Here is a 12,169-nt window from a genome sequence, read left to right as displayed (position 1 = left end):
TTTATTGAACTCTACTATATATGGTGATCCTTTTAAAACTGTGTATGTTTTTAAAAGTGGGGCCTTTTATCGGGGTACACATCCACAAGCGTGGTTCAGGCCTTTTCAATTTGCAAACTACTTAGTGAATTGCAGCTACCTGCCCTCCACAACCAGGAAGGTAGTAGTGCTTTGGTACAAGGAAATCCGCTTCGTAGTCCAGAGCTACGTCAGCACTCCCAAAACAGGGAAATCTGCTTTTAAAATCGGACCTGGGGGCTTCCCTGCTGGCGCAGTGGTTGAGAGTCCGCCCGCCGATGCAGGGGACACGGGTTCGTGCCCCGGTCTGGGAAGATCCCACATGCCACGGAGCGGCTGGGCCCGTGAGCCATGGCCGCTGAGCCTGCGCGTCCAGAGCCTGTGCTCCGCAACGGGAGAGGCCACAACAGTGAGAGGCCCGCGTATGGTTAAAAAAAAAAAAAAATCGGACCTGGAACCAAAGGCAACTTGAGGAGCAAACATTTCCAATGGCCTGGATAGTTTCAACCCAGTGTGAGCTCTGCCTTCAACAGAGAGCATGCTTCCAGCATCCTTGCTCTCTTAGAGGGGATTTCTTCCTAGAGGCGTTAAAGGTTTGGCCCAAATCTGGTTGGATCTTACCAAACATGACATCCATCCATTCTGAAAGTCCATAATGCAGAGACTCTGTGAGCATAAAATTGGAATTTAACCGTGTGAACAATTCTACCCTTACCTATAGCTATAGCCTTGCATCTCAAACTGAGCTATGGGTCTAATTTAAAATCCCTACTCCACCATTTACTAGGGAGTTGACCTTAACCTTTCTGTTCCTCAGTTTCCTCATCTGTAAAATGGGGATAATTTATTATTATCATTATTATTATTATATATTATTTGATGCTTGGCAAAGAGCAAACATGATATAAGTGTTTGGTATTACACACATACATTGTTTAGAACCTTCAGTATATGCCTGAGAATATGCAAAACCATGGGATAAATTGTGGCACATTTTATTCAATAACTTAAGAAATTACGTTCATATTAAAACATTCTATCAGGGAGTACAAAACTCATGAACAGTATTGAGATAAAGCATGAACTTTCAAGAAATACTCTGCTTTTAACAGCCAGTTTGGGCTAGATGTGCAAATTCCCTGGAGGGATCTATGTTCCCATTTCTGTGTTGTTAGGAATCTTTTAGTGGAAACAGTTGAGAATCTTTGGCTTTCCTTCTACTGATGACTTTGATGAATGAACACCCCTGAGCCATATTAGTGTTTTAGCATATCTTACTGTCTCAACTGAGCTACGAAAAAAACGTGTGACTCTTCTAGGTTTCTAATGTCATTTTTTAAAACTTTAAAAATAAATATACCTTATTTCATTAATTTGCTTACTTTTTTAATTTTATTTTGTTTTTCCTGCATACTGATGCTAATAGAATTAATAGGAACAGTCTTTAATTGCTTAACTTTATTTAGTCATTCTGAATTTGATCTGGGTGTTCTGATGTAATTATCTACCAAGTACAGTGCTGATCAAGAGCTTATTTGCCTTCAAGTCAACAAAGAATGTACATGACTGTCCTTCCTAAAACCTAATGACATAACACCCAGGACCTTGGGGTTTTCATCAACCTCAGAGACACTGCAGGCTCAGGTTCAGACCACTGCGAGAAAGCAAGTCACTCGCATTTTTTGGTTTTCCAGGGCATAACGCCATACTGTAGTTTATGAAATGTGGAGAATAGCGTTATGTCAAAAACAGCAATTTACATACCTTAATTTAAAAAAAAACTTTATTGCTAAATGATGCCAAAACAGTTATAATAGCAGCATCAAAGATCACTGATCACAGATCAGCATAACAAATAATAATAATGAAAACGTTTAAATATTTTGAGAATTACCAGCATGTGGCACCGAGCAAAGGCTGTTGAAGACACGGTGCTGACACACTTGCTCTACCCACAGTCCTTCAGTTTCTGTTTTGTTTTTAAAAAAGCAGTATCTGTGAATCGCAGTAAAAGGAAGTAGGCCTGTGGACAGTAGTCCCACCTTATTCACAGTTTCAGTTACAGTCAACCTCAGTCCGAAAAATATTAAATGGAAAGTTCCAGAAATAAACAGTCCATAAGCTTTAAATTGTATGTATTGAAATATGTCGTTCTGAGTAGCATGATGGAATCTTGCCCTTGAATCATACCTTTGTCCATAGCATCTCCCCTGTTAGTCTCTTCATCGACCAGGTGATCAGATCGACCGTCGTCCGCAGTGCTTGAGATCACATAGCCCTTATTGTACTTAAAAGTGGCCCCAAAGCACCAGAGTAGCAATTCAGATACGCTAAAGAGAAGCCATAAAGTGCTTCCTTTAAGTAAAAAGGAGGAAGTTCTCAACTTAATAAGGAAAAGGTTGCTAAGATCTGTGGTGAGAATAAATTGTCTCTCCATGAAATTGTGAAGAAGGAAAATTTGTGCTAGTTTTGCTGTCACACCTCAAATTGACGTTATGGCCACAGTGCATGACATGTGCCCAGTTAAGATGGAAAAGGCATTAAACATAACTTTTATTACATTATATTGTTATAATTGTTCTACTTTATTGTTGTTGCTAATCTCTTACTGTACCTAATTTGTAAATTAAACTTTCTCATACGTATGTATGTATAGGAAAAAACATAACATAGTACCTATAGGGTTCACAGTTTCAGGCATCCACTGGGGGGTCTTGGAACATATCCCCCGTAGATAAGGGGGGACTGCTGTGTAAACAACTGCTGAGCCCCTCTGGCTTTTGTGATCACTTAGGGACCAGTTTGCTCTTCCCTCTCGGCCCCTGCAGGAAGAGTCTGTAGAGTGCTACTGTTCTTTTGTAGTACAGGGGATGGAAAGCCAATGTCCCCCAGAGAGTGAATCAGCAGTGATACCAAAGCTTTACCTTTCATTTTAGGGGAGAGAAAAGTTTTTAAGAGATGACTTTTTTGCTGCCAGGGTATTATGTTCTTCCAGGAAACAGGTATAACCTCGAGAAAAAGTGGTGCTTTTTGGTTTGCATGTCCTGTATTTCACCAGCTTTATTTCTTGAGGTATCAGGCTTAATGAAATACTAGATATGAAGGAGCAGAGGCTTGGAACTTCAGAGTTAAAGCACAGAAAGATCTTTTATTGTTTTTTAAAATAGCTTTGTAATCAGGAAAGAAAACACACAACTGTAGACTTGCAGGGAAATACAAATAGCATAAACCTGCACAAACTTGGGACACTTGCTCAAGTGTGCGCGTAAACACCAAATTGGAGTAATGCTGTAGGGTTTTGTTTTGTTTTTATTTATTTATTTTTGGCTGCGCTGGGTCTTCGTTGCTGTGTGCCGGCTTTCTCTAGTTGCAGAGAGCCGGGGCTACTCTTCGTTGCGGTGCGCAGGCTTCTCATTGTGGTGGCTTCTCTTGTTGCGGAGCACGGGCTTCGTAGTTGTGGCACACGGGCTTAGTTGCTCCGTGGCATGTGGGATCTTCCTGGACCAGGGCGCGAACCCGTGTCTCCTGCATTGGCCAGCAGATTCTTTAATCACTGTGCCACCAGGGAAGCCCTATAGGTTTTTTTAATAACTATTTTCCCCCACTAATTTATTACATTAATGTATTTTCTATTTACTGGATAGCAGTATTCCATTAACCAAATAATATAACAAATTATATCTTATCAGAATCTTCAAGTATTTCTTACTTTGCAAATTGTTCCTTTTCCTTTCCCATGTTTTTATTTGCACATACTTATTGATTTTTCAGAGATTATTATATATTAAGGATATTGACCTTTTGATATATACTACAGATATTTTCCAAGTTTATTTTGTTTTTCACATTTAACTCTATTTAGAATGTGCAGTAAGGTTTAAATTTCTGCAGTTGAAACTATTGTCCTATTAGTAATTTTTGATAGCGCAAGTCCTGCCCAGTCATTTTTTCATTTTTTTGGCTCTTGGATGTTTATTCTTCCATTTGAATTTTTCTAGATTTCTCCAAAATTATGCCAAATTAAAAAATCATTTTGGGGGCTTCCCTAATGGCGCAGTGGTTGGAAGTCCGCCTGCCAATGCAGGGGACACGGGTTCGTGCCCCAGTCTGGGAGAATCCCACGTGCCGCGGAGCGGCTGGGCCCGTGAGCCATGGCCGCTGAGCGTGCGCGTCCAGAGCCTGTGCTCCGCAACGGGAGAGGCCACAACAGTGAGAGGCCCGTGTACCGCAAAAAAAAAAAAAAGCATTTTGGGAAGTACTGGCATTTTTATAATACAAAATATAGTTTTTCACTCTTTATTCAGGTTACCTGAATAATGCGAGATCATTGAAATTTCTTTTTCTTTTTTTTTAAGAAGATGTTGGGGGGAGGAGTTTATTAATTTATTTTTGCTGTGTTGGGTCTTCGTTTCTGTGTGAGGGCTTTCTCTAGTTGTGGCAAGCGGGGGCCACTCTTCATCGCGGTGCACGGGCCTCTCACTATCGCGGCCTCTCTTGTTGCGGAGCACAGGCTCCAGACGCGCAGGCTCAGTAGTTGTGGCTCAGGGGCCTAGTTGCTCCGCGGCATGTGGGATCCTCCCAGACCAGGGCTCGAACCCATGTCCCCTACATTAGCAGGCAGACTCTCAACCACTGCGCCACCAGGGAAGCCCTAATTTGCTGCTATTTTTGTTAGCAGTTTTTAAAAAGCAAACCCAAACCTCTGACTTGAATTAATTCCCACAGGCGGAGGCTCGTTTGCTGGAGGAGCAGCGGAGAGTCCAGGTCTACCTTCACGAGAGCACCCAGGACGAGCTAGCCCGGAAGTGCGAGCAGGTGCTCATCGAGAAACACTTGGAGATTTTCCACACAGAGTTTCAGAATTTATTGGATGCCGACAAAAATGAAGGTGAGCCACTGAGATTCAAAACACAAGGGTATTTATTCTGATCTGTGATGTTGAAATTGTGTGAAGTTCTAGACTCAGTTAGCATTACCAACACCAGTCATTCTTTAAGAGACTCACGTGTGAGATTGTGTGTGCGCATGTGTGTGCCTTGTGTGTTGATTTCAGACCTCTGCAGTGTGCTTGGGGTGTGACTTTGGGGGAAGAGCGTCTTTTCAGTTTGGTTTGGAGGCTAACCTGTTCCATACACCTTAGCATTAAGTGATGCTACCACTGGTTTTTTTTGTTTGTTTGTTTTTGGGTTTTTTTTTTTGCAGTACGCGTGCCTCTCACTGTTGTGGCCTCTCCCGTTGTGGAGCACAGGCTCCAGACGCGCAGGCTCAGCGGCCATGGCTCACGGGCCCAGCCGCTCCGTGGCACGTGGGATCCTCCCGGACCGGGGCACGAACCCGTGTCCCCTGCATCGGCAGGCAGACTCTCAACCACTGCGCCACCAGGGAAGCCCCTGGTTATTTTTATCTTGCGTATGTTTCTTCTGAAAATTCTTTAAGATGAGAAGGCTATAATTTTGCAGAAGTATTTCCTTTACCCCTCCCTTGTTTTACTGGGACATGTTAGGAGCTCAGTAAAAGATTGGTGTTTGGATTCAGGATTTTTCTTTGGTGTTCATATATCAACCATGTGCCATACATATATTAAGTGAAGAATATGGGGACCCTTTTGTGACTTATTTGTTTGTATAGTTGGGATGGATATTCATAAATAGTCCTTAAATTTATTCATTCTTTTAAGTAATATTTGAGTGCCTATTACGTGTCAGGCATAAATAATATCTGAATCTCAAATGTTAGGAAGCCTCAGATGTAGTTCCTGATCATCTTCTTTCTCTATTAGTAGTTTCTCCTAGCAAGGGGGAGAATATGCTTTTTTTTTTTTTTTTTGCAGTACGCGGGTCTCTCACTGCCGTGGCCTCTCCCGCTGCGGAGCACAGGCTCCGGACACACAGGCTCAGCGGCCATGGCTCACGGGCCCAGCCGCGGCATGTGGGATCCTCCCAGACCGGGTCATGAACCCGTGTCCCCTGCATCGGCAGGCAGACTCTCAACCACTGCGCCACCAGGGAAGCCCGAATATGCTTTTATAATAGCATGACTTCCTTATTACTTTCAGCTAAATATACATATGCTAAATATAAAGTATTTGGTTACAGTTAAGTGCATTTGATTATTAAGGTGTGAAAACACGGTGGTTTTATTCCAGTGTACCTTTCGCCTCTGTAAGCACTTACTTAGTGGAATGGATATGCAGAGTTTGTTTCTGTGCATGAAGGTGTGGCGCCTTCTTCTTTCAGATTTGGGTCGCATGTATAATCTTGTATCCAGAATCCAGGATGGCCTGGGAGAATTGAAAAAACTCCTGGAGACCCACATTCATAATCAGGGTCTTGCAGCGATTGAAAAGTGTGGAGAAGCTGCTTTAAATGTAAGTACTGTTTAACTGAAAACCAGTCGGGCCTAACCATTCCCACGCACGGACTGCAGGTGTGTCTCGTGTCTCCACCTACAAATCCAAGGGGTAAGATTTTCACTAGACTCTCATAGAGAACCTTGTTTTGGCTTTCTAAAATAGAAGGTTCACAAGCATCTTTATTCAGTAAACATCTCCATAAACTCTTCTCTGGCACTTTTTAGGCATTAAGGGTTTAATTTCTTGATATTCTTTTTTCCTTTATGTCTTCTCAAAATTACATTCCTTGCACTAGAAGAGAGAAGATTATTCCATAGAAAGAACAGGCTAAAGCCTCCTAGAGACTTGTCTCTGGCATTCACAGGCCACAGGCTGCCCCTTGCAGGAACTTCGGTCTGTGTACTGCCCTCCCATTGAAGCTCACAGGGCTGTTTGCCCTGGAAAGGCCCTGAAATGTATGGCATTTCTCATACACACCCCCCTCCCCACTGCGGGAGGCACAAGAATACTCTGCTGGGTTATCTGTAATTCACTTGATAATTTTACATAGCAAGTATCATGTGTTTCTAAGAGACAGGTAAGTTGTCTTCAGTTTTGTCCCTATTGTGAACTTTAATTTTGATAGTGTTTGGGACAACTATTGGAGAAGAAAAGCTTCTAGAACACACAGTTGGTTCTTAGGTCTGAATCAGAAAACTTTTTACCTCTGATTTTATTGTGTTTGGTGTTAATTATTTCAACAGTACTATCTTTAGTATCTTTTTTTAAGTCTTTATTTTCCTGTTATCTTTGGGGATCTCTTTTCTACTTTTAATTATGGGGGTTGCTGCCTCACTTGTTATCACATCTATGAAATATTAGAGGGAAGAATGTAAACACACCTTTAAAGGACCTGACACAGGCATGTACAGGGGATTCAGAAGGGGTGACCTGATGAAGCTATCTTTTCAGTAACGTAAGGTGTTTTCACAGATGTTAATTCAAAACCCGGTTTGGCTGTGTGGGCAGCAGAACCAAGTTAAATGACTTTCCTTCAAATGAGTTAAGGTGGCGAGTCTTATTTCATCAGATATGGATTAGAATAGCCGATAAATGAAGCAGGTTTCGCTTTTTCATGTAAACTGTTAAATGTTAGATATGAGATTGGCCTTAGGGACTCATGTTCTAGGTGAATATAGTTAGATTAAAAATCAGTAGGATAACTTGCTCTTTTGTTTTCATAGGTATGATGGGATATTCCTTCTAATGTCAATCTTTTCCAAACCAAGTAAGGTTCTAGATGGAGAAATAATCACGTTGTAATTCTCCAGTACCATTTTCTCTTTCTTTTGGATACAGTCAGCTGCCTGATTGACTTGGTCAGTGAGTCTTGAATCTGAAGTTGACCTTTTCATGGCAGTTAAAGCACAAGTTCAGCTTCTAAGTAAAATCATTCCTCTATTAGTAGAGACTTCGTCTGTCAGCAGTAGACAGCAAAAATAAACTGTATTTACCAGCAGTTATATTTTATTGGAAATTAAGCTTTTAAACAATATTTTTATTTATTATCTATTTATTTATTTAATTTATTTTTGTCTGCATCGGGTCTTCTTTACGGCACACAGGTTTCTCTCTAGTTGTGGCATGCAGGTTTTCTCTTCTCTAGTGGAGGCGTGCGGGCTCAGTAGTTGTGGTGTGTGTGGGCTTAGGTGCCCTGCAGCATGTGGGATCTTAGCTCCCTGACCAGGGATTGAACCCACATCCCCCTGCATTGTAAGGCGGATTCTTTACCACTGGACCACCAGGGAAGTCCCCTAAACAATATTTTTATTACTTAGATGTAAGCCACTGATAACGTGTATTTAAACATCAAAATAAGATTTTCCCCCATGAAGAATAATTATATATAACTTGGTAAATTTATATTGCATCTGCCTTAACTTTCAAAAGTCAAACATTTTAAAAATAACATTATTCATTATAATTATTATTTCCATAGGAACTGTTTTTATACTGAACTCATGAAACTGGTTTTTTAAATTGTTCTTGTGAGGAAAAGTTTCTTTAAGAAAACAAATACTTTTCCTATTTTCTGCAAAAGGAGTTTTCCCTGGTTTTCCATTTTATTGGCTCATCTCTGAAGTTTCGGTTCACTTGTAAGTTCGTGGTGCCGTCTGACTGGCGCGTGGATTTCTTTACGACCTTCTCCGGGCTGGGTCGGACCTGCTGCCTTTACTCACCAATGATGTAAAAGCCCAGGAAACTTGAAGAAGCTCCAGAGAGAGCACTTGTAGCCAGTCTTAGCCTGACTCGCAGCTGCTTATTGTAAGACAGAATAAATACAGCTGCTAAAACATAAATAATTTTAGGTAGGTATTCATTTTTATCACATGTGTAGTAAACGTAAAAGATGTAACCCAAACCATGATGGTTTTCCAAAACCCATTAATGCTGGAAAAAAAAAAAAAAGCGGCAGAAAAAGGAGATTGGTTGAATTAGTAAAAAATTACGATTATCGTACCTAATTTTAAGTGGGGTTTAATTACTTTGAAGACAGTTTTTAAAGTTTTTCACCTAATTGAATTGAATCATAGTATATGAGAATCATTTAAATTCATCTATTAAATGCCATAGAAGGCACTGCTTAAATGATTTTTTTTTTAAGGGCTGAAAAGTTATCTAGTCCTATGATTCCATTTATCCCATCAGTTTGGCTAGAAAACAAGTTTTACTGCTAATCAGTGTGGCCTAGGCTGAAATTATTACAGATTTCACACTTGTAATGTGATTCAAATAATATTTTTGTGTTAGAAACTTCAAAATCTACTTAAGAATTTTCTGAAGGCATTTTTTTTTTCAGGTAAAACAGATTTGAGAATAATGGCTGTTCCTGGGTAACCAGTGTCTGGGAAATCCCCCTCATGGTGTCCCCCTCTCTTTTCCCAAAGAGGAACTGGCAGTCTTGCCCTGTGAAGTGTGGCTGAAACCCTGAACACATGTGCTGTTTTTAGACACACTGCTTCTTGTACCTGCCCCGCCGCACCCAGGCCGGGGAACACCAGGGAACGCAGCTCGGGATCAGGGCTCCTCTCAGGGTACAGGGGCTTCAGGCTGAAGCAGATCAGTGTGGGTCCATCCCACCCACCATGACGTGAGATTCCAGCACGAGGAGGCGTTCCCTCCAGCCTTCGAGAGACGCTCGCGAGTGAGGACACTCAGGCCTAGCCGTGCTGCAGGCACTGTTAGCATGTTGCATCGGGGCAGCAGTAGAACTTTGGAAACACAAAGAAATCTTCAAGGATGGGTTTTAAACAGGTTTAGAGCTGAACAAAGGATCAGATAATTCTTTTAATCCGCAAGTTTATTTCATAGGCAAGTTACCTCGTGTGTGGCCTCTGGACTGAAAGGAGACAGTGGGGCAGCAGCAGGGCAAATCAGCACATTTCACGTTGCCTCCAGGCCGGCAGGAGTCGAACGTTGAGAGACCTCGTGTGCTTGTGTAGACGGGCCGCGGCACTACTCGTGTGCTCAGTTGTTGGCAGTGTAGTAACGGGAGAAAAATAATCCGTATTAAAATATAGGAGGATGTTGGGCCCGTCCACTTAGGTGTTGAGGGGAGCATCTTGAAAGCAGAGCCCGCACCTTCAGGTGTTCATTTAAAAGGATTGAAGGCCGTGGTGGGGCGGCCCCGTGCTGGGTTCTCAGCCGTTTCGTCTACCAAAGCAGCCAGGGCTGGTGCTGGCTGGCGGTAAAACTCAGAGGACCAGCGGGGGCCGCAGAGGACGTTGACGTCACTTCCGCTCATCCAGCAAGCGTCACGGCCTTCCTGTGCTGCCTCTGCTGCCGAGGATCCCAGTGCGCGGTGCCGCCACACTGCTGTCTTCTCATCGCATCTCACTTGGTCTTCTCGGGTCTCCGTGACCTCCTCGGCCCGCTGTAGTGACTGTACCGCGGGGCCATTTTAACGCTCCCATCTTCCTTCCTTGGTTCCCTAGCACGGCGGCGGCAGCTGTGGAGTATGTGCCACGCGGCCTCACCCTCTGCCCCTGGCAACCTGAGTCTTCTCAGGTGGAGTCATTTCCTACTGAATGTGGGCATGGCCGTGGGGTCCTCTCGGACCAGCGGGCAGCCAGCCTGTCGGCCCCCAGCAGCGCGTAGCCGCCACCCAGTCCTCTCTGCTGAGTCAGTGGAGTGGGGACGTGCTGCGTCCCTTGGCCCTCCAGGCTTTTCCTGCCTAGTCCCAAAGCTACCCTTGGAATCGAGGCCCCGTCCCTTCATTTCTGGATGGTCTTACATCTCTCCCATTCCTGTTCATCCCTCATCTTGCTTAGCAGTTTCGTCTTCCAAAAATACTCCTTAATGTGTGAACAGTTTTACTCCATGTTCTTCATCCATTGCTTTAAATAAAGCACAAAAAACCCCTCTTCCCTAAAATAATATATTAAATCTTCCATATTATATTAAGTCAAAATCCTCTTCTAATATGCTCCCATTGTCATGAATCTCATCTTCCAGTGAAACTGTTCTGTTCTCATTCCCCCCAGAACACGTCCTTGTTTATTATACGCATGCTGCCTTCTCTGCCTGGAACACGGTCCTTCCTTCCTTCTCGTTTTATCCTGCTTTTGAAGGCCAGCTCAAATCCCACTTTCTGGAAAAAAAAAATGCTCTCCACTGACTCTTCCTGCCCAAGTAGTTGTATCCTCATCCTAAACCATTAGGGCATTTAGAAAAATCTCCCAAATGCCACTGTATATTTGTGTATAACTTCTGTGTTTCTTGTCACTCCATCTATTATAAATCCCTTAAGAGTAAAGCTGACACCTTACTATGGTTTGATACTCTTTATAATTTTAGAACTAGCGTCTGATACAGCAAGTAGTTATTGTTGATAATGACGATGACCGTGGTGGCAAGGAGGAAGGGCCACCTGCTGCTGCCCCAGCTCCTTTCTGGTTTCATCCTCCTTACTCTTCATCCTCATTATGTCCATCGTCGAAACGTTTTTAAACACTCCCAGTTCCATACGTGTGCCGTGCTGTACCCTCCTGGTTCTTCTGTCTGCTTAGACATATTCCTTCTTTTTTTCCTATGTGTTAAACACCTTTATCTTTCAGTACCCTCAAATGCCATTTCTTCCATGAAGGCTTTCTCGATCACCCCTTTGAAATAGCAGCATGTTGGACAATTTACATGACATTCACACTCCGTATATCTTAGATGTCTGTGTAAATGTCTTCTACAGGGATGGCTTTATCCATCTTCATGGCCTCAGCTCAGCACTGTGCCTCACACAGAATAGGGTCTCCATCTACTTATGTCTTAATTATACTCCTCACTGTTGCCAGCAGGATTCAGGGCGGCTTACACAATACATAAAAGACAATAGGATAAATGAAACAGTAGCAAAATAAGGGTTGGAAACACAAAGAAAGCTAAGTGTAGGATAGCACTCAGAGTGCGTGCAGTGAAGTCTGGTCTCTCATTAGAGGTGGGTTACAAATTTGCCTCTGATGTCTTCCATCAGTACAGAGAGCTTGCTGGAAAGGACAGTTGGTAGTACTGTGAAGTACAGTCAACTCCGTGACTCATAGCGATCTTAGGGAACGAGCCTGTGGCTCAGAGGAATGACTTTATCGGCATTCAGAACTGACGGTACCTTTCCTTATGGCCCATCCTAAAGAGAACACCAGCTATGTGGAAAGTCATCCATGTAAATACAGAGTAAATACTATATCAAGTCATTGGATGGCTTTATAAGTTCCCCTAATGCCACAATTTCATAGCAAAATAAAGTTCAGGAAAAGAGTCAATACAGAC

The 12,169-nt window shown here is 42.7% G+C and overlaps 1 protein-coding gene across 5 annotated transcripts in view; it reads left to right on the top strand.

Moving 5' to 3' along the window:
* Positions 1-12,169, top strand: part of CUL1 (cullin 1) — a 107,326-nt gene that overhangs the window by 71,787 nt on the left and 23,370 nt on the right. For all 5 annotated transcript variants that reach the window (XM_049714714.1, XM_033412641.2, XM_004283645.3 and 2 more), the window contains exons 8-9: positions 4,744-4,906; positions 6,255-6,385. In XM_049714714.1, coding sequence (XP_049570671.1) covers positions 4,744-4,906; positions 6,255-6,385 — 294 coding nt within the window. The remainder of the gene's footprint in view (positions 1-4,743; positions 4,907-6,254; positions 6,386-12,169) is intronic.

This window comes from Orcinus orca, chromosome 9 (genome assembly GCF_937001465.1).
Source record: "Orcinus orca chromosome 9, mOrcOrc1.1, whole genome shotgun sequence".
Taxonomy (NCBI): Eukaryota; Metazoa; Chordata; class Mammalia; order Artiodactyla; family Delphinidae; genus Orcinus; species Orcinus orca.
This window is presented reverse-complemented; position numbering and strand designations above follow the sequence as displayed.